The sequence below is a fragment of the Ipomoea triloba genome, chromosome 7 (assembly GCF_003576645.1).
Source record: "Ipomoea triloba cultivar NCNSP0323 chromosome 7, ASM357664v1".
Classification (NCBI taxonomy): Eukaryota; Viridiplantae; Streptophyta; class Magnoliopsida; order Solanales; family Convolvulaceae; genus Ipomoea; species Ipomoea triloba.
This window is the reverse complement of record NC_044922.1, coordinates 6,802,647-6,824,294: the sequence shown is the minus strand read 5'-3', so window position 1 is coordinate 6,824,294 and position 21,648 is coordinate 6,802,647. Positions and strand designations below refer to the sequence as shown.

The 21,648-nt window shown below is 34.0% G+C and overlaps 3 protein-coding genes and 1 non-coding gene across 7 annotated transcripts; all 4 read right to left on the bottom strand.

Annotated features, from left to right (window-relative positions):
* Positions 1-495: 495 nt before the first annotated feature.
* On the bottom strand, positions 496-7,196 carry LOC116025545 (ADP-ribosylation factor 1). 4 transcript variants are annotated; one of them, XM_031266803.1, is made up of 9 exons: positions 7,109-7,196; positions 6,819-7,001; positions 6,669-6,707; positions 6,440-6,502; positions 3,987-4,005; positions 2,702-2,813; positions 1,678-1,725; positions 1,346-1,476; positions 496-931 (listed from the first exon to the last, which is right to left on the bottom strand). In XM_031266803.1, the coding sequence occupies exons 2-9, from the start codon at positions 6,919-6,921 to the stop codon at positions 898-900; spliced, it is 549 nt and encodes a 182-aa protein (XP_031122663.1). In that variant the 5' UTR covers positions 6,922-7,001; positions 7,109-7,196; the 3' UTR covers positions 496-897. The 4 variants fall into 4 exon arrangements, with proteins under 4 accessions (XP_031122663.1, XP_031122662.1, XP_031122665.1 ...); XM_031266802.1 differs by having other exon boundaries at positions 7,122-7,196; XM_031266805.1 differs by having other exon boundaries at positions 7,158-7,177.
* Positions 7,197-11,686: 4,490 nt separating this feature from the next.
* Positions 11,687-11,760, bottom strand: TRNAV-CAC. Its single transcript has one exon. It is a non-coding gene; the product is annotated as a tRNA-Val (tRNA).
* A 1,726-nt stretch (positions 11,761-13,486) lies between these two features.
* Positions 13,487-14,201, bottom strand: LOC116026313 (pathogenesis-related protein PR-1-like). The gene has a single exon (XM_031267792.1). It carries the CDS (start codon positions 14,167-14,169, stop codon positions 13,666-13,668), a length of 504 nt encoding a protein of 167 aa, XP_031123652.1. The 5' UTR covers positions 14,170-14,201; the 3' UTR covers positions 13,487-13,665.
* A 3,972-nt stretch (positions 14,202-18,173) lies between these two features.
* LOC116024041 (cytochrome c oxidase assembly protein COX16 homolog, mitochondrial-like) lies at positions 18,174-21,280 on the bottom strand. Its single transcript, XM_031264944.1, has 4 exons — positions 21,253-21,280; positions 18,914-19,122; positions 18,357-18,483; positions 18,174-18,236 (listed from the first exon to the last, which is right to left on the bottom strand). Exons 2-4 carry the CDS (start codon positions 19,102-19,104, stop codon positions 18,174-18,176), a joined length of 381 nt encoding a protein of 126 aa, XP_031120804.1. The 5' UTR covers positions 19,105-19,122; positions 21,253-21,280.
* Positions 21,281-21,648: the final 368 nt, after the last annotated feature.

The window sequence follows — 21,648 nt, the reverse complement described above, 5'->3', positions numbered from 1 at the left end:
TCCAAAATACATAATTTACATACAAAATGTTCACAATTTAAATTGTGAACATTCAATATGTAAATAGACACAGGTCCATGGTATAACTATTGCTTTCCAAATGGCAAGTTATATGACCCTAGTCCATATTGCAACGTGAGAGAAATTATACCATGAACCAGAATCTACTTTGTATTTTGTACTATGAACCCTGATCTTCCAAAATAACTTGATTATGTATCTGCAGTTGACATATTATGTATCTACAGTTAACAATTTATGTGCCTGTAAATAAATTGAAGACACATAGCATGTTAACTACAAACACATAAAATAGTAACTACAAACAAATTGTTAACTACAATTACAGAATATGTTAATTACAGACACATAATATATTTGTTAAACATATTATGTGTATGCAGTTAACCTATCATATTTCCCCAAACATTCCTATTCTCCCAATTTTTATCCTAGAGAAGTAGGAATATTAGACTAGCAATTAATAAAACATTGTTGATGCCGAAATCAGTAATTCACTTGATGCAGGTCAAAAAATTGTTCTAAACAGAAGTCAACAAAACTAATCACATTTTCTATGTGCAAGAAAAATATATTGTTTCATTTAAACTCCCAGAAGATCAGCAAATGGAATCTCCACTAAATGTATAGAAGAACCAAAGACATAAGCCTACCATCTTTGAATGAGAATGAAAGTCGCAAAAATTTTGGGAAGAGAGGAAGAAGAAGGGTGTTGTAATAAAAGCCAGATAATATCATTATACCCGCACTTTACTTCCGAAGCTATAACATCAGAAACAATGGAAGATCGGCATATCTAACATAATTTGTAGTTTTGTACCAAGACTTTGCTGTGTGTCTGTCTCCAAGGCATTGGCCCCCTCATAAACACAAAATTTAGCTACCTCCTGCCTTGAGGGTGTTACTCAACCTATATAATCCACAAGAGGATAAGCATAAGCAATACAAGTGTAGTGATATTATGGCAATATGAGTGATATATAAATCCAATATTGCATTACATGAGAAAACCAAACAATATTACAGTCCAGGTAGAAATGCATGTATATCAGTGAATTTGTTGATTCCAAGCATTAAACACAACAAAAAAAATTTCAGTAAGCATATATTTAATGTGTAAGCTTGACCAATACTAATGGTTAGATTATAAAGTGATCTTAGTTTATACTAGGTGGGTGAGCTGAGCAAGGTTTATGAATTACCCAGACATGGGGTGACATTTCGAAAAGGTTTCTCAAAGAATACAATTTTGAGCATGAGGATGCAATCAGCAAGCAAAAATACTACAAGGGCATTCAAAATATAACCACTTATTCAAGCTTACCAGTCTAAGCCCTCAAAGAGGCCCTCTCCTTTGATGGCAGAAGTCTTAAAAATAGCCCATTGTCTATTCTTAATCTTGTGCAGCTCCAAGGACTCAGTCACTGCAGCATCATCAAGTGCACCAGGAAGATCCTGTTATCAAGAAAGACATCATGAAAGTACGTCATTGAAAAAGAGCACCATCTGTAAGTGCTTCACTGGGCATCTCTCTCTCTGAATGTGTGTGATGCTTGACTGTGTGCCAGAGAACTTTTACCAGAAACTATTACACATTAAGGCTAATTTTTTTCTTTAAAGTAAGAAAGAATTATAGCAGAAAGATAAATATAAGACCTGTTTGTTAGCAAATATGAGAACAGCAGCACCTTTCAACTCTTCCTCCTAAAAAAAAAAGATAATGTTATAGAGTTTCATTAGGACTATCAAAAAGCATACATTCAAATGATATAACGTGACTTTAGATCAATGCAATCATAGTTCCAAGGAAAGTTTGGTCAGAAGAGACACTGAAATTCATAATTTCTTCCCATCCAGATTAAAAGCAATTTATTTAAGTTGGATATCAAAAACTATATAAAACATAGAACACATCACGCCAGGAAAACTGCTAATAATCGACTTTTAAAAACACCATTTAATAGATAGCATTGTAGCCCTAAGGAAGACTAGAACATGAAAGCATAGCTTCTTTTCAAAAGGATTTGGGGTCAAAACCATTTCTGAAGTTATTGTATTCATACACTGGTAGTTTAATTATGGGACATTAAATTCCACTAATCTCCATTGCTGTCGTTGGTTCATCATAACTGTTTTAAATATTAAAAATAATCAACAAAGGATTACAGCAATTAAACAATTTGATAGGAATTTGGATATGCAGATATGCTAATCATCTATTCATCTCCTTGTTAAGGCCTAATGGAAGCTACTTATCTTAGATTTCTTATGCTTGCTTCCTAAACTTAGTTTCTTTCTCAGTTAAATTCAAGAAAGCCTAACCACTCTCTTGCACTCAAGTGTAACACATCCAACCATGCCATGTCATAAACTGAAAACTGAAAACTGAACTGTTGTATGGTCATATGGCCATTGTTAATGAACTGTGCAGTTACTTTAACTGTTGGTTGTTAGATTTCTTGAATTCCTGATTGTTAAGCTAAAAATACAATCCAATTACTGTTTTTTAATAAAAATCAATTCCAATTTTTACCCATCTTGAAGCAAGGGCTAGCACCCTGCCAGAGATGAATAAAGGCAACAATTCCTATTTTTCTGCAAAAACATATTCTCCAAACAAGTACATTGAAATGTTCAAAATAAGATTATAAGATATGTAACATCTACACCATGAAGGTACCTCCAATATAGCATGAAACTCCTCTTTAGCAATAACCAGCCTATCAGTGTCACTTGAATCAACAACATAGATTATGGCCTGAGTATTTGGAAAATAGCACCTCCAGTATGGTCTGTGCAGAAAAAGAATTAGCTCTTATTAATTTCACATCTACAGCATGAAATATAAGTACATAGAGTTATGGAGAAACATCTAATTCCCACTACCCAATAATTTCTCCACATCACAAATAACGAAGTTCAAGAAACTGGCATCACTGAACAACAACAACAAAAGATGGCAAACAAGAAAATTAGACAGGTAAAGAGAAACACATGTACTAGAGCATCTTAATTCAGATCCCTAATAGGAGAGTTTTTCAAGCAATACAGAAATCAAAGATCATTTTCTACATGTATTTCATATTTGGTCCCAGAAAGTGTGCCCTAAAGTAGTTTAGAAATCAGGAAGGGCATATGGCATACCACAATAATAAATATAATATAACAGAAAGTGTGTAACTGTGTATGCTCTAGGATTAAATTTGAAAAAGAAAATATTCAGCCCATGAAATAAGTCCTAGACAACCCCAAAAGTAGAGCCATTAGTTGTCAAAGTAATTAATAGTGGAAACTAGCAACGAACAATTTTAATTTCCAATTCCATTTTATCAGGCTTTATGAATCTAGTTTAATTTAAGAGTAGATATATGTTTGTTGTTTCCCTTTTTGGAACATATACTGGCAATGCCAATAGGTTACTCAGCCACTCAGGTACTACAAGTCAGGATGCCAATAGTGTACACAGGATTCCTAGTAAACCCCGAACTGAATTTGTCAATCACACATCTCGAAAAATCAAATCTATGGACCAATGCAAGGTGGAACATCTTTAAGTGAGAGCCAAGGCCTATATGTTACGTTAGCACGTCTCAAATTCATGTTACTATGCCCCTTAATAATTAAAAGTATGTAGCATTGATCAATATTTATGCAGCATTCACATTTCAAAAATCTTGAACAATAAAGGACAACCATGGCTAGGTCAACCAGAAAATTTATCAAGAATGAGACCAAAAATCATACTTGGGTCAAAGAAGTGTTCATTAGATGTGCTATTAAGCTCGAAAGGAGCCATATCAGATTGGTTGATGAAAAGAAACAGAACACAACCACTGAGTTTAATGACAATACAAAACATTATTACCTAGCATGCTAAACAATAGCTGTTTTGTCATAAAAGCTCTGTAAATTCCTTTATGATCTAACATTCTAACGTCTAAGCACAAACTTGAATTTGAAGTTACCTGATACTAGTCTGTCCACCTGCAATATGGCAAAAACAAAATAGTCAAGAAAAATTCAACTATCTCAATGGAGAACATCAGAAGAAATATTTTCGCATTCCTCACACGTAGCTAGAAAAATTAATAGCAAAAGCTCTCAAGCTGACTAACAAAAAGAAGAATATATTTATTTGGTGCAAAATAATCATCAGAAAGTTCTGAGGTGACAATGAGTTAGTGACCACTAACAACGGTTATCCACTTAATCAGTATTGACCACATTATCCCTCTCCAAAAGGAAACCAAATACTAGGTGTTCAGTCATTCATCAATTAATCTCAACATAATGATCTTACTCACTGTTAAGAGTCCCACATGGGTTTATAAGGTCATGGGTTAGACTAGCTAATTGATTGGATTCAATCTTTTAGTGTGGTTTGGTCCATGTGCAGTATAGCCCAATTGAGTGACATTGGCCCAATCTTAAATTATAACCTGGTATCAGAGCTTGTTCGGTCCACTTTGTGTTCACCCAATTGTCTACCCAGGGTATTAGTGGCGTCCAAAGCTTTAGTTTCAAGGTCCAATTTCAAGTGGTCAACCAATTAGATTCAAAATGGACCGGTTGTCCACTTGAGGGGAGTGTTAAGGGGTCGTTAGAAAATGAAAGGATTTTCTCGAAAAACAGAGAATTGGAGAAGTGGAAAAATGAAAAATGGAAAACTTGTTTACTAAATTTATTTTTCCAATTTTAGTCTCATCTCCAATCTTCCACTTTTTGTGTAACTTTGGAGAACGGGAAAAGACATTCTCCAAATGGAGAGATGGAAATATGCAGGTGAACAATGTAATTTTAGGAGAGGTCAGCAGTTCGAATCCATGTTATGTCATTTTTCCCACCTTGGCGTTTTCTTCCAAGGTTAGGTCATTTGTTGCAGCATCGTTCTTGCCTTTTCCAGCCTTCTTTCTTTTCCCCATCGCCTTTTCCAGCCTTCTTTCTTTTCTCCATCGCCTTTTCCAGTCTTCTTTCTTTTCCCCATCGCATCGGGTAGCAACCTTCGTTCTTATTCCCTTCGCGTAAACGGTAAACCCTTTCCCTTCCTTCACGTACAGCAAAGAGGAGCGAATAGCACACCGTCAAGCCACACAACCACTCCGGTGAGCCTACATTCTCTGGCAAACCTTTCATCTCGGCAACTCAACACGAACTCTCCAAAATCTTCGGTACGATCTTGTCCAAGTCCAAAAGTAATTATCTAAACCTATTTTTATTTATTTTGATGAAAGTTATCTCATTTCTCTTTTGCTATGATAATTGATAGTTGTTTCTTGTTCATCGATCTCCTTTGTACGATACTTGATCTGTAGATTAATTTATTGATTTTTTTTTATTTTAGAAATTGAATTTGTAAAATGAAATTAAAAAATTGGAAAAATGGAAAACTGGATAAATGGAGAATGAAAAATGAAAAATTAGAAAAGGAAAAACAGAGAAATGAAGTAAACGACCCCTAAGAGTCCCACATATGGGTTGCCATGGGTTAGACAAGCTGATAGATTGGATTTAATCTTTTAGTGTGGTTTTGTCCATGTGCATTATAGGCCAGTTGAGTGACCTTGGCCCAGTCTTAGATTATAACACTCACAAATACCTATTTTTAATCCAAATAGTCAAAATGTCTCTAGGGAGTGATAAATAGTCAAACATAGGGATAACAATTCCTGTGGAAACTATGCAAAAAGTACAAAATGTTCACAAGGTGGAAACTCTTGTTCACTTTATCTACTTACAGCAATGACTCCAATGAGTGAGATGATCTCTAATTTCAGTACATACAAGGGTTGTGATCAACTAAGATACAAATTACTACTTTGCTAGTGAACATGGTGAAAATCGAATTGAGGGTGGTCTATAAACTGCAATGCATATCAATGTGAAATTCTATCATTTCTATGTGCAGAGTTCCTGAAAGATTCATAACAAGTGAGAGACTAAAGCACCTCAAGTAAACTCTTCCCTCATATTCTATAGTGAATTAGTGATTGAGTTGATTTTAACAGATATTAATTGAAAAAAAAAACTTTTGAATTGAGTACTATATTAAACCACTAATGACTAATCAAATATATCTAAAAACTAAAATGAACTATCGGGCAAGCATAAGTTATGCAAAGACAATCAACTTAGGTTATATAATCATTTCAGACTAATTATTAATCTAGCACATTGTAGAAACAGGCATATCTGATTAATAAGTAGGCCAAAGTCAAAGTAAAAAACCATTTTAACTCCTCAATGGCATTGATTTTCTTAATATTCAAGGATAAAATATTGATAATATGTATCAATTTCTCAGGCAATTCCAATTAGAACAAAACATAACACAAGAAAAAAATAATGACCATAAATGGCTAAATAGGAACATGCAATGTGGAAAAAGTTTCCTAGATCATAAACTAACTGGTCAGCATACCTAGATCCCAAACTTGAAACTTAATATTGTTGTACTGCACTGTTTCAACATTAAATCCAATTGCTGCATCACAAGGAAAAAAAGGATTACATATTACCCATCACAATTCACTTCAATAGCGTCCTAATATTGAAGTCTTAATATTCAACTTAAAAATTAAAACGATAAACCATAGTTTTTATGAATGCAAATTCGATTTCTTCCCCTGAGCAAAAGAAAGAATACCAACTTGGAATAGTGGAAACGACTTCGCCCATCTGAAGCCGATCTGCATAAAAAAATCGGAAATAGAGTTACACAAAATTTTAAACTCACGACAAATCCAAAACCCAAACATCAAATCAAGACAACGGGCTGCAAAATCTCTGAGAAATCGTACAGAGGATCGTGGTTTTCCCAGCATTGTCCAATCCAAGAACAAGGATCCGAGCTTCCTTGTTACCAAACAGCGACGAGAAAAGCCGAGTAAACACAATTCCCATTTTCAAATTCCCGTTCCCTTATTCAAAGTTCCTAGCAGATCAGATCTACAAGCAAAATCAGCAATACCCTCTGATCCTCTCTGGAAAAATAAAACGCAATACAGAACAGTTACGGATTTATACATGTATCTGAGAATGACTCAGAATCTTTATGCTAAGAAATGGAGAGAGAAAGAAAGAGAGAGACAAAGTGCACGGACGAGTAGAGGAATCAATGAACTCCGCGACCCGTATACCTGTGCGGATCTGGCCCGAATTACACACGTAAATTGTAGTATTGTACTTCGTAATAATTATATCACAATTCTGCGGCCATATATTAGCATGCAATACCAAAGATGGTCCTTCAACTAATAAATATATATTCACAATTCTCATATGGACAACCACAATCAAGTTGATCAGGCTGTTAACTTGATAATCATAAATCTATATACTTACAAATTCGACATTTATTTATAATTCGCCCTTAAATATCCATGGATTGATGTTTCGTTAAAAACCTTACCAAGAAAAACTCGGTGGAAAAAATAAGTCAATCTTATGAACTAATTTCTCAAAAGTACGCATTAGTGAACAAGTCGACTAGATTGTCGCTTGACTTAATTTGATGAACATCGATTTCACTACTTTCTTGAAGATCATGAGTGAATTGAAGAAGAATTTTGATAAAATATGCGGTCAATTTTATAATTATTGCAAGAGGACAATTTTCTCAATGGAAAATTGGAAACGTTCCAATTACTCATTGTAGATGTAGTCACCAATTAAAGATTCAAACTTCATGCACAAATGAGAATCCAAGTCAAAGGTTTTAGCAACGCTCTGATACGGTGATGTAAACCGTTGATATTTTTTTAAAGTACTTGTGTGTGTGTGCGTGCGCACAATGATTTGTAGCAGAGTATCAATATTTTGAAAAAGTAAAGCAACACAATCTTCATTTTTCCCAACAATTACAAGAGTCATTTGAAGTTGATGAGCAAAACAATAGACATAAAATGCATACTAATTTCCTTCAAGATTAAACTGTTCAAACCATTAAATTTCACATCGCATATTGCTAGTCCCGCCATAACCTTGTTCACCTAATCTAGAAAACTTAGTCAATGCTTGAAAAATAATGACTCAATTGCTAGTTTTAGTGACAAAACAATTGTATATATAAAAAAACATGAACTATATCCAAAAAAAAAAGTTCAATAACACAATAATTTTTTTATTCACTTAGTGCAAGGCAAGAACCATTTGTTCATTATTTGACACGTCACATGACTCATCAACCAAAATACAAAACAAATCTCTCCCAAATAATCAATAATTTCTTTTATGGTCTCACTTGATAAAGCATTTATAACGTCCATTTGAATGTCTAGAGCAGTCAATTTCAAATTATTAGGAGCACTTTTGGAAACATTATAAATATTTTCATCATGATTTGCAAGAAAATTTAAATTTTCAAAAAAGTTGTTGTAATTACTTAATTCTTCTGTTTCATGCCAAGCACATTGTGCTCAGATGGCATGTAGTGATTCTCTCATATGGAAGATATGAGATTGAGCTTCAGTGAAGGTAAATTGACTTTTAGTGCTTCATATTAATTTTTAGCTTGATTTGATTGTTTGGTCAAAATAGATTGAATATATTGATTTTGATTCATCAAATCTTCACCCTTTTTAATAGGTTGATTTTGCAAGCCCTCCAACATGAACTTTAAGTCTATCTTTCATATTCAAACTAGTGAAACTAACCTCCAAGAATAGTTTTTTTTTCATTGATATTTGATTTTCATGAATTTATGAGCAAAAATGACAAAACAAGCACTTTGTGACGTGCTAACAGTATTTTGGCCACATATCTCTCATGCAAAGTCCAGTTGAAGAGGTTAAAGTGTCCATGAAAAGTGTAGACAATCTCCTACAACTTTCATGTTCATAGTTTTTAGAAATCTGGGACAGATTAGGGTAAAAAAAAGTTGGACATATTTCGACATGCCCAGGACACGATATGATGATAGTATTTTGATTGCATCTCTTTTATACGAAATTAAATTGAATTGATTCAAGTGTTCATTGAAAGCTATGACAATGCTCTACAACTTTTATGTTCAAAATTTTCAAAATCCAGTTTAAATCATAGAGAAAAAACATGGAAAATTTTGACACGCCTGGCAATACAATTGTGTAGCATGGCATGTCAACTACCGCAACTCTATTTAAGCAGCATTTTAACCCTTTTGGGGGGACTTTTCAACCCTAAACTTCAAGGATATAATCCAAAACATTTGTGGGAACTTCAACCACGCTCTAAGAGACATCTTTACACCTTAGAAAAGCTTAGACACTAGATTTTCTTCACAAATTAAAGAAATTTTTCTATGTTCTTGAATTCTTCTATGGTTTATTTGATTTAATTCATTTTGCCTCAATGTTTAGAGGCCAAACTCAATGTATATTGTTACGTACTTTTTGTCCTCGTAGTAAATCCCAAAAGCTTTTTCTTCAACTATAGGATTCCTATATATCATTGTAAAAATATCCACAAATCTTCTTTGTTATTAATATGAACCATCACATTAATGTGGTGCAGCGAAAAACATTGCAAAGTAACAAGATTAACTTTCTTCCAAAGAAGTGTCAACGTTAGCTACCTTACCTTTTGCTTTCATCCCTACACCAAACATCTCCAAATCATATATATTTGATTCTCTTTGACGTCTTGTTGTTTAACTTTGTTTCTAAGAAGAACATTAGGTTGTGATCTTTTATCCAAATTACTTCACAAAGTTCGTGAACTATCGTGGATTTCCCAAACTCCCAACAGTTATAAAATAAGATACTCATTTTTGTTAGTGGGACTAGTTTTCACTAGTCACCCTTGAAGCAATATGATTAGAAAAACAATAAGCCTTTATTCTATCAACCTTCTTAGTACGAAGAAGGTCAATCTCCATATTGTCACTTTCTATCATTATCTTCCTGATTGCCCCTATAGTTACCATATTGTTCATCACTAGTGAAGGAAGGATCACTAGTGAAGGAAGGATCACGTGGAATTCACTTCCATATCTTTTTTTTTAACTACTACTTTAATCTTCACATGGGAAATCCTCTACCTCTTCATGGTGTGAGAATATAATAGAGGTGGAGAAACTGATGATTTTATTCATATATCACAACCCTTTATATAAGGTGGTAACAACTAGCTATTTATGTGCAAACTAACAGAAGAGAATAATAGGGTTAGCCTAAGAATTTAAATACAAGAAAAATAAATAATATTAACCAGTAATAATATTATTCCTTAATACATGGTTCTTTCGATTTATCATTTTAGCCAAGATGATTGTAAAAATAAGTTTATTATATAACTATGAGAAAAGTGATTGAGGGGACAAAATATATATAGAAATAGAAGGGAAACGAAAATTATATTATTAAAACACCATTAAAAATCATAATCATAGACTATATTTGTGAGCTTTGTCCATTAGTTAAATGATTAATTTAATTTGACAAATAAAATGGAGTGAAAATTAGTTAGAAAATGATAAATTTTATATGAATTAATGAATAATAGTTCATAGTTAAAATACTAAACGACAATTTTGTTATTACTAAATTAGATAATCTCACTAAGACACTAAGTAGTCATTTTCTTATAGTGAGAGGTGAATCTCTTTGAAGATAGTAGTCAATTCATCATGAACTTTTGGTTTTGATCAACATTAAAACATGTCATACACATAGTTTAATGTAAAACATTTTCCAGGTATATGATAATCGATTCCTTAATATATTTGCATAAACAATGAAAGATTCTTCCGAATACCTATTATATATATTGTTCTCTTAGTATTTTAGTTTAAATAAAGTATTTTAGTTCCATAGATTTAGTTGATTAAGTACTTAGTTTATCATCAGTTTACCAAAACCTAGCTGTCTGCTCAACATATATATTCCGACATTTGTTACTCATTAGACAGATGTCATCTTTTATCAGACATTTATTCAAACATAGGAAAAAGCTAAGGATAAAGTATTTTAGAGTTAATTCTATTTTTTAGTCATAGGTTTATAAGTGACGGTTCACTTGTAGTCATTCTCTTTTAGAACATCTCGCTTTAGTCCTAATATTATTATAGTATGATTAATTTTGATCCACTGTCAACAAAATCGTTGAAATGTAGTTAAATACGATAACATTTTGATATTTTTATACAAAATGAATTGATTTACTATATTTTATTTTTATTTTTTTTAAAAAATTATAATTAAAGACCTAAATAGGTACCTTGTATTTTTCGTCTAATCTAACCATTATAAGTTAATATTATCCCTATTATGATATTATCACCACACGAGGTACCACATTATGTCAAATACCAAAGCCCTATATATACCCACAATAACATTTTGTATTTTCATTTAAGGTGATTGAGATAATTAAAGTTATTAGTTAGTAATAATTAATAATTGTTGTACGATGATGGTTACGTTGTTTCTTTGCTTAGCTTGTTGCATGAGTTAGCTAGGTTGTAGTTCAGTTATCAACAGTGATAATTTTATTTTTAGTACTTTAAAAGGACACTGGTGTGATAATCACATAACCGGTGGTATTTAATATTGAAATAACAAGAAAAATAATATCATATTAATAAACATTTAAAAATGATTCTACTTTGATTATTTAAAAAGAAAAAAAAAACTACTCTGTTTATCTAATCTCATATCATTGGAATAAATCAATCATAATCAACCAAATTTGTCTGAGCCCGGGTTTGAACCGGGGACCACTAGTGTGTGAGACTAGCGTGATAACCAACTACACCACCCAGACAACCTTATCCATTGTTTATTCTAAATTTATAGGTGAAAGTTCACTTTTAGTCCTTTTTTTCAAAATATCTTCATTTGATCACTAGTATTATTGTGACATAACCATTTTTTGTCCTTATCAACAAAACAGTTTAAATGTCATTAAATATAGGCAAAAACTTGTGTGAGACCGTCTCACCGTGAGACGGGTCGGGTTAAGATGCAAATGTAACACTTATATGCACAAATGTCATACTTATATGCTCAAATGTACTACTAATTAGGAATAAAATTTTTGTTACTTATAAAGGTAAATGTAATACTTTTAAGGAAAAATACAATACTTTTACATTTCGATTTAAAAGTATTACATTTTTCCTAAAAAGTATTATATTTGCCCTTATAAGTATGGGGCAATTGTCAACATTGCTTATTATGAAAAATGTATTACTTTTTCTCTTATAAGTAACAAAAAGTGTATTCTTGATTAGTGTTATATTTGAGCATATAAGTATAACATTTGCACATATAAGTATGCCATTTGCATGTTGCTTTGACCTGACCCGACCCGTCTCACAAATAAGGATCCGTGAGAGACGGTCTCACACAAGTGTGACCCTTAAATATAATGATATTTCGGTCTTCAATTATGAATTCTTTTCAAAAAGATAAGCATAAAAAAATTATAACGGGTCCACGCACTTTGTATTAAAAAGATCAAAATTTCCTTGTATTTCAACGATTTTGTTGATGGGGACTAAAAATGGTCATGCAACAATAATACTAGGACCAAAATGAATGTTTTGATAAAAATGACTAAATTAAAAGTAAACTGTCACATATAAATTTAAAACCAAAAATAGAATTAACCCCTAAAATTATATTCGTTAATCAACGTAATATTTAAAAGAGATGAAAACTTTGATTACTTGTAAATTAATAAAGGCTTCACACAATAATCAAATATTAAAAATAAATCAATCCATCAATAGCAATAGTAACATGTAATTTATTTATTAATGGAGTATAAAATGAACTAATCAAATATTGTTAGAGTTAAAAATTAAGATATATAATTACAATGAGAATGTAACATTACTTATCATTGATTAATTCACAAGTAACCAATAACAATAAATAAGTATCACAAAAAAAAACAATAAATAATAATTTACTTTTAGAAAAAGTATCATATAAAGGTGAAACACTGAATAGTATTATAATGATGTTAGTAAGAGGAAAACAAATTGAATAAGGATCAAGTAGGCTATCGAACTGCACAAGATAAGGTAATTAGGCTATTGAACTTAAAAAACTTACAATTGAATCCCTGCACTGACCAATTTCAAACAATTTGTCCAATTTGCAGGTTTCTAATAGGTTACCCCAAATTAAAAATATTTTTAAAAAATAATTATTTAAAAAAAAAACAACTTTGTCTCTGCCGAAGACGAAGCAGAAGCAGTTATATTCGTCTCCGGCCAAGGAGATGAAGTAGCATAATTGCATTATCGTGCAGTGTCCAATTTGATGGTCTATTTGACCCTTATTCCTTTGTATTTAAATTTTTTTTTTTTTAAAAAAAGATCAAAATGGCCTTGTATTTAATTTTATTCAAACGATTTTGTTGACGAAAGACCAAAAATAATCCTGACACAATAATACTAGGACGAGAAGGTAAATGTTCTAATAAAAATAACTAAAAGTTGACTGACACTTATGAATATAAGACCAAAAATAAAGTTAACTCCAAAAAATTATATCACCCGGTTCAATCATGTGAGTGATGTGACCACCCATTTGAAATGGTAACAGATATGTCATCAGATTACATAGGCAAGAAAATAAATGAACACACCAATAAGTTCATTATTCAATTATGCAGTTCCTCAGAAAATAATGAGAAATACATACAAAATAACACAACCTAGTAAGGCCTCTCTCCAATGTAGTTCCCAGGAGGATCATAGTTACAAGTCATGAAAACCCCCTTCCCCCCACTACACGCCACTCTAGCACACCCAACCCTCCTCGTCTCTCTCCACACAATCTGCGTATAATGCCCACACTCCTGCCCACCCGCGCAACTATTATACCGGTAGTTATACCACCGCCGCTCCGCCGCCCAGGCCGCCGCGGCCTGCACCGGCATCCACCCCTCCCCGCCGCCCCAGAATATGTTCTCCCCGTACGGCCCCGCAGAATGCATCAGCGCACAGTCGCCGCGTCTCTGATTCGCGTACCATTTCGCGTAATTCTCGAGGCGCGTGTCCCACACGAGTGGCCGGAGATGAAGCGCCGAGCGGGCGGCGTTCTGAGGCGCCAGGAACTGGTTGATGAAGTTTGTTCTGGCGTTCATGTATTTGGTTTGGGCATTTGTGATTGAAAGGAATAGAAAGAAGAAGAAGAAGAAGAAGTAGTGAGGGGTCATTGGGGGAGAATGAGTGAATGAATGGAGATTAGGTGACGATTTTAGTTTAGTGTTTGTGACGAATATGTTTTATATTTATATATAGCCTAAAAGGGAGTGGGTGGAGTTTTGAGGGGCTAAAGTTTCAAACTCTTTGGTGGCATCCATGTTCGATAATGATTACCACAATCCTTTTTTGTTTTTCAAAGGGAACAAAATGTAGCCTAATTAAAACAATATTTATTTATAATTCCTTTATTAAATTAAATAATCCATTAGGAATTTCTTAAAGATATTTATTTATTTGTTTGTTTTATATTAGTCCTAGTCTATTTACTTATTCTAGTTAACTAAAAGTTTTGGATTCAAACTTAAAAATGTAGGCGCCTTAAAATTCACTAATGAGTTATTTTGCCATATTTTGAGGTCCTAGCAATGCATGTTAGTCTTAGTGTCTAGCTTTAGTTAACTAGCTAATCAAGAAAATATGTGACTAGACCTCTAAAAATATATAGACACACACACAGACACCAACTATTAACTAAATCAAAGCTATATAATAGTCTAATTGCAGGTATGTAACATATTGAGGTAGGAGTACTTATTATTATATTTAAAAAATTAGATCATGCTACACACGGTTACATTTATCATTCACAAATAACCACTTCCTAATGTGACAATTACATATTTGTGATGTAGTAATTGCATGTTTGGTTAGTTATTGTATATTTGTGATGTGGCATTTCGGGGTGGCTCTTGTGAGTGACAATGGTAAAAATGCTTAACATTTTCTTAAAAAATTATATTGTATTTTTGCTTTTCAATTTATCTAGTACTATTTAAAATAATCATTTGATATATAAGTTAAAATAAATGTCATTATAGGAGCAATCGCAATCCCTAGGGCTGTTAACGAACCGAACATAAACGAAGGGAGGTTGTTCGTGTTCGTTTGTTAAGGATTTTGGGGTGTTCGTGTTCGTTTGTTAAGGTTTTTGAAAATCCTGTTCGTGTTCGTTTGTTAAGCGTTCGTTAGTGTTCGTTAACGTTCACGAACGTGTTCGCAAACGTTAACAAATAAATTCACAAACTTGTTCATTTACGTTCATAAACACGTTCGAGAATACTTAATAACCAAACACCTGCACATGTTCATGAGCACAATCTGTTCGTGAATAATAAATAATCTACATTCGCGTCTTCACGAACAATTATATATATATATATGTATGTATGTATGTATGTATGTGTGTATGTATAAACATGTTCGCGAACATTATTAAACGAACACTAAACGAGCTTGTTCGCGAACACTACTAAACGAACACAAACGAGCTTGTTCACGAACACTTAGCAAACGAGCTTACCACTGTTCAGACTCTGTTCGTTTATTAATCGAGCTCTAAATTTTGTTTGTTAATGCTCGTTTACCTTAATAAACGAACATAAACGAACGCTTACCGAGCTCGAACACGAGTAGTTTGTTGAAAGCTCTGTTCGCTAACAGCCCTAACAATCCCAACTAAGTTGGTCGGACGTACTATTAACTTGGTAACCATAAAATTTCAAGTTCTATTCCCAGTATGAGTGATTTATTGACCTTCTTGGTTTGAGCTAGAATTCACCCCATCTGATAGTAATTGCGAGTTTTCCTAATCATCGAAAACAAAAATAATGTATTCTTGGACAATGCAGTTTACCAACTCTCTCTCTCTCCTTTCTTGTTTACCATCTTAGTCTTTTTCTTTTTTCTTTTTTTTTTTTCCAAATGAAGCACATAGAGTCAATATCGCCTCTGCTACTAAGGCTGGAACCCACCCCTCCCATGTGGAATGCAATCGAGTGCCACTAAACCACAACTTAAATAATCAATATTAGGCCCACTGCAAAATAAAATCTCTGTTCATTAATAACTTTCAATTATTTGACTTGTATAGTTACAATATAAACGTACTTCCTTTTGAGTGGGTAATTAGTAGTTGCAGGTTCAGGCGTTGATATCGGCGGAAGTTATCTCCGTGGATTGAGGCGGCCTTGCAATCCACACTATATTTCTTTAGTATTTTTTATTTTTTTAAGAAAACAAGAAATGAATTAATTAAGGTACGAATACATAGAATTACAATTCACAAATAAAAGGAGATGGATGCTTAGATGGTGTAAAAGTTTCTTAACCTTGATTTACCGAATTATTCTTTTCTTATGTTGGTTGCATTTTATGTCAATGTCAATCTCTAAAATTACGCTTTGAATTAGTGCATGTCTATTAGTTATGTTGCCCGACCAATGAACAAGCTTGTCCATACATTAGCTAGAGTTGCGAGCTCTCTTCCTACTCATCTCAGTTATTTTTCTTCTATTCCTACTTGTATTGAATATTTGATTTCCTGAGTTTTATAAAGCTTTGTTTTCCTTCCAAAATAAAAAAGAAAAAAAAAAAGAAGAGAAGGATGTGAAACACATTCAATGCAATCTGACATGGAATGAGCAATTCTTTATATTCATATATCTCTTAACAAAAGAGATAAAACATGAACGAATTGACTCATCAAGTCTTTAACCGTGAGCAAGAGTAAATCAAAAGATGACATTCCAATAGTACTGTTGAGACATTGAAGGACCTGTAGAACATCTATTTCAATATGAATTTTATAAAAATTCTCAAAGCTAAGCTTCCCGAATGGCCATGGCTTTAACTTCTTTTGAAGAAAAGGCACCCCTCTACAAAATGCATTTAGCAACTCTGGATGCTCCTGATCATCTTGAAGGAACTAGCCAAATCTCATTCTGCCACCTTCAATGTCCACCGTGACATCTACATTGAGTTTTAACCATCCTATAATGGGATTTTCCCCATTCAGTGAAGACGTGCAAATTAAAAAAATGGATGGAGAAGCCATTGGAGATCAAGCTGGTAGTGATAGTCTAACTAAGGTTGAAAAAAAAAAAATGGTCCCCCCAAAGAAGTCTGTAGGATGATCAATGCCGGCAGTGGACCTGGGTCCAAAACTACGTCGTTTTTGTCTTCTTTTTTTTTTTTTTAAATTAGTAAACATATTGCTGAATATAGAGTTGCCCAAAAATGTGTGAATGTAGAGGTTTCAAAGTGTGAATGTAGAGTATAGAAATCGTGAATATAGATTTATGATTGTGTGAATGTAGCGTTGCCCAGAAATGTGTGAATGCGGAGGTTTCAAATTGTGAATATGGAGTATAGAAATCGTGAATGTAGAGTTATGCATGTGTGAATCTGTAATAGAGTTAAGAAGTTCTAGCAACTTGTAGCCATGTAATGTGTGAATGTGGAGTTCTCAAGTTGTGAATGTGGAGTATAGGACTTGTGAATATAGAGTTTGAATGTGTGAATGTGAAGTTTACAAATTGTGAATGTAGAGTATAGTGTATATGAATGTAGAGTATAGTTACTAAACATATAATCCTATAATGTGTGAATGTGAAGTTTACAAATTGTGAATGTAGAGTATAGTGTATGTGAATGTAGAGTATAGTTACTAAACATATAATCCTGTAGTGTGTGAATGTGGAGTTTACAAATTGTGAATGTAGAGTATAGTGTATGTGAATGTAAACCCAAGTCCACCTTGCAAGGTGGACCTGGGTCCACGGCATAACAACCCATGAATGCCTTGGTGGGTACCCCCACTCTCAACAATAACTCTACAAGGTGTAGTCCGTAAGGACAGCCCAGGTGGTAAGAGTGCTCTACTTACAACCGAGAGGTTGGAGGTTCGATCTTCAAACCCTTGGGTTTGAGCCGGTCAGCTATGAGTAACCTAGGCTGGTTTACCTCCTTGTAGTTCTTTGCCGGCTAGGGTCACAGGGCGAGGAGAAAACCTCGTTAAAAGAACTATCAACTACAAGTAGATAAAGCCTACAACGCCTTCGTGTCTGGTAAAAGGGTATCATTAATGAACAAGAGAGATGCTAGCTTTGAAGGATGAATTTCCTTGGGCTGCACTTTTTGGCCATGGCCTCAAAAAAATGCTGCCTTTTCATTTGCCCTAATTGGGCTTAGGAATTCTCTTGTATTCATAAGTGTTTATATCAACCTTTTCTTGCAGAGCCTGATATTAATATGCAAGCATTGCAAGGGAATTAGAGGACAAATTAAAATCTGGCTTCATTTGGTACTTTGCAATAACCTATGCACACACTGACACACATATGGGTCAAAACTGTCATACCTTCAACTCATCCTCCAAATTTATCTTTCTGGGGTTATATGCATTGACAGGCCCTTCTTTTGAAAGTGCTTTTCTTGTCTCAATGATCTCCCACTCACAATCATCCTTCACTTTAGCAATATCCTTGCTGAACTACAACATTTCACAAGATTTAATCTTTAAATAAATGAAAAGTAAATAAAAGAGCAACTATGTAAGAATGTTTAAAATTGCTTTAAGGCAAATATCAATTACTCTGTACAAAATTATGGCACTTGAGAAAGGCAATTGTCAATGAAAAGCATAGACAATCTAAACAGTTGATCCCTTCCTCAATCTCCAAACAAGCTTTAAAATGATGGAAGAGCTAATTTCATTTTACCAAATGATGGAAGGATTCTGAAGACTTAAATATAAATTTCTTTAGCACTGCAACCAAAAGGTTCAAAGTGACTTTGGATAAATCCATCCTGGAAAGGGATGTTTCAGTGTCCAGTATAGTTTAGTGAACTATATTTAGCTAGCAACTGAACAACAAACATAGTTTGACGTTTAATTAAATAAACATTTGAACCAACCTGCCTTGCAGAAGATGGCCAAGGCCAAAAGACCCAAGCACCATTAGTGAGATCATAGGAAGTCCATATCTAGTGAATGGTGATTTCCTGCCCAACCTTTTGAATGATGATGCTGAATTTTGAGATTTGTAAGTAGAGGAAGCAACATTGTCATCAACTTTTTTAGAAGGATCCATTGTTACTTGAGCCATTGTCTAACTTTGGATGTCCTACATCACATTATCACAATCTGAAAGTCAGCCATTCACAGCCCTCACAAGTAGGATGGTATTTATAAACAATGTATTCTTAGTTCTGTTGGAAAATAGCACTAAAAATGGCATTTTAAGTGGCTATTTTGTGGTATAAATATATGTGGGTCCACTTCCAATTTTGGGTCGGGTCAAAGTGGATTTGGGTTCTTCGTTCTTAGACGAAGAGATCGATATATTATACGCTCAAAATGGATAATGGGTGAATGAGAAATTGATTCTCAAAGTAGACCCATTTGAGATGGAATTCAAGTGTGAAAAAGCTTATGTAGCTTTGTCCCACATTGGTTTGGAATGAACTTTTGCACCACTATATATACAAGGGACTTTTTATGACTAAGTAACTTGTATAGCATAGATGCTCTCTCTCGCGCGCAGGGGGCTTGCAAATCAAATCTCAAGATGAGTTCGAAAGGCTTGAACTTGTGTGCGCCGGCATCTGCGGGCACGAATGTCGTTCGAAATGCCAGATTTAATGCAATGATCCCATCCTTCACTATATATTCGTTTTCCATGAGATCGAGATCTTGCGACCGTTCACCTACTGAATTCGTTCAGAGTTTATTTCTTAATTAAATGCCAGATTCTCAGGTTTGAAAAATACACACGAATACATTGTTTTCTCCCTCAAAACCTGCTCATATTTCCTTCAAGCCATCTGCGTTCATCCCACAGTTTAGTTCGCCGGGTCCAAGTTTGTGTGCTCAAACGGCGGATCGTAGCACGTTTTATCTTGGGAAACCTAGGCCGCGCACCTACTGAATTCGTTCAGAGTTTATTTCTTAATTAAATGGATTAGTAGTGGGTGTAAATAGGTTGCTAGTGGGTGGAGGTTACGAATGGGAATTAAATGCCAGATTTAATGCAATGATCCCATCCTTCACTATATATTCGTTGTGAGCAGCAGGTTTGAAAAATACACACCAAGAACACACGAATACACTGTTTTCTCCCTCAAAACCTTGCTCATATTTCCTTCAAGCCATCTGCGTTCATCCCACGGTTTAGTTCGCCGGGTCCAAGTTTGTGTGCTCAAACGGCGGATCGTAGCACGTTTTATCCTGGGAAACCTAGGCCGCAACGCTCCAGCACCCCGGGAGGCGGTAAATAAGGTTTTAAGGATAGTGACAACACGACTCGTGCTTCCAACCACCCTGAAGTCCATACAGCTCACACGTCAACATCCAAGACCACTCAACCCAGCGTGGTACCTTCATCATTAGTAATTGTTTAATCCTACGTGGATTATTATTTCCTTGTAATTTGTTTTGGTTTTGTTTTCCAATTTCTTGTATTTCCGATTGTCAGAGAGGATTTTCTCCAACAAGTTCCACTTGTCAATCAGATCAACTCATTCATCAGAGGCTTTGCATGTTTAACTATGTTAATTGTTATCCGAAGACCAGAGTGGTTGCCGGAGACCGGAGTGGCTATGATTTTCGTATCTAAAGATTAAAGAACCTTATATACATACTACACTTCAAAACAAAGAAATCGAAAAACAACAAATGAGAATGAAAAAAAAAAAAAAAAAACCACAACACACACATACATACGCATACACATACAGAGAGAGAAAGGAGGAAGCGCCGGCGGCGGAGTGACTGCGTCGATGGGAGGAATTAGGGGGCAAATTATTTGTCCACACAGCTGTGTATATAAAGTACGTTATTTTTGTACTGAATGTACATTATTTTTGTACTGAAGGTACATTATTATTTTATAGTACTATAAAATAATGAATACAAAAATAATGTACTTTATGTACAAAAATAATGTACTTTTAGTATATTAAAAATGTACCTTTTATTTATGATTCAGACGACTGTGTGGACTATGATCCATTCAATAATGATTGGAATTAGGGAATTAGGGCTAAGGGCTGGCTGCGTGTCTTTAGACTTTAATAATTACTCTTTATTCATTATACCGGCAAAGTTTCTCTATCCACAAGTTAACCATTTGGCTTGTGTACCAGGTTTCATGTATTAGGAATCTCATCAAATTTCCAAAGGAATCAGAGAACTAAAACTATGTAAAATGCAAAGGAAATGTGTACATCAAATCGCCTAGAGAGAGATAAAGTACCTTAGATGCGAAACGGCACCGTATTAGAGGAGGAGAAATTTACAATTTAATAGATATTATATTTTTGTTCCCAATTTATGCTAAAATTGCGGTACGTGCCCTTATCTTTTTATGATTTTTATAGTATCAACAGTGCAGAGCACAAGACTTTTGGGTTGAGAACTGAGGCCCAATATAGACTGCAATTGTGCAAAACGTGGGCCGGGCTGCTCTAGACTAAGATACGGCAGTTGTTATGTCATAGATTTAGATCCACCTTGCAACGTGGACCTAAGTCCATGTTTACAATTTCATAAATTCATATTCATAATTTTATAATTTCATATTCACAATTTCATTACTTCAAGTTCACAATTTCATAACTCCATGTTCATAATTTCATAGCTTTACGTTCAC

Coding starts and splice junctions, on each gene's coding strand:
- LOC116024041 (XM_031264944.1), bottom strand. CDS start 19,104: ATGGCTCAAGTAACAATGGATCCTTCTAAAAAAGTTGATGACAATGTT. Junction 18,484..18,913: donor GGCCATCTTCTGCAAGGCAG/GTTGGTTCAAAT, acceptor GTTGTAGTTCAG/CAAGGATATTGCTAAAGTGA. Junction 18,237..18,356: donor ATTTGGAGGATGAGTTGAAG/GTATGACAGTTT, acceptor TATTAATATCAG/GCTCTGCAAGAAAAGGTTGA.
- LOC116025545 (XM_031266803.1), bottom strand. CDS start 6,921: ATGGGAATTGTGTTTACTCGGCTTTTCTCGTCGCTGTTTGGTAACAAG. Junction 6,708..6,818: donor TGGGAAAACCACGATCCTCT/GTACGATTTCTC, acceptor TTTTTTATGCAG/ATCGGCTTCAGATGGGCGAA. Junction 932..1,345: donor CTCTTTGAGGGCTTAGACTG/GTAAGCTTGAAT, acceptor TGGATTATATAG/GTTGAGTAACACCCTCAAGG.
- LOC116026313 (XM_031267792.1), bottom strand. CDS start 14,169: ATGACCCCTCACTACTTCTTCTTCTTCTTCTTCTTTCTATTCCTTTCA.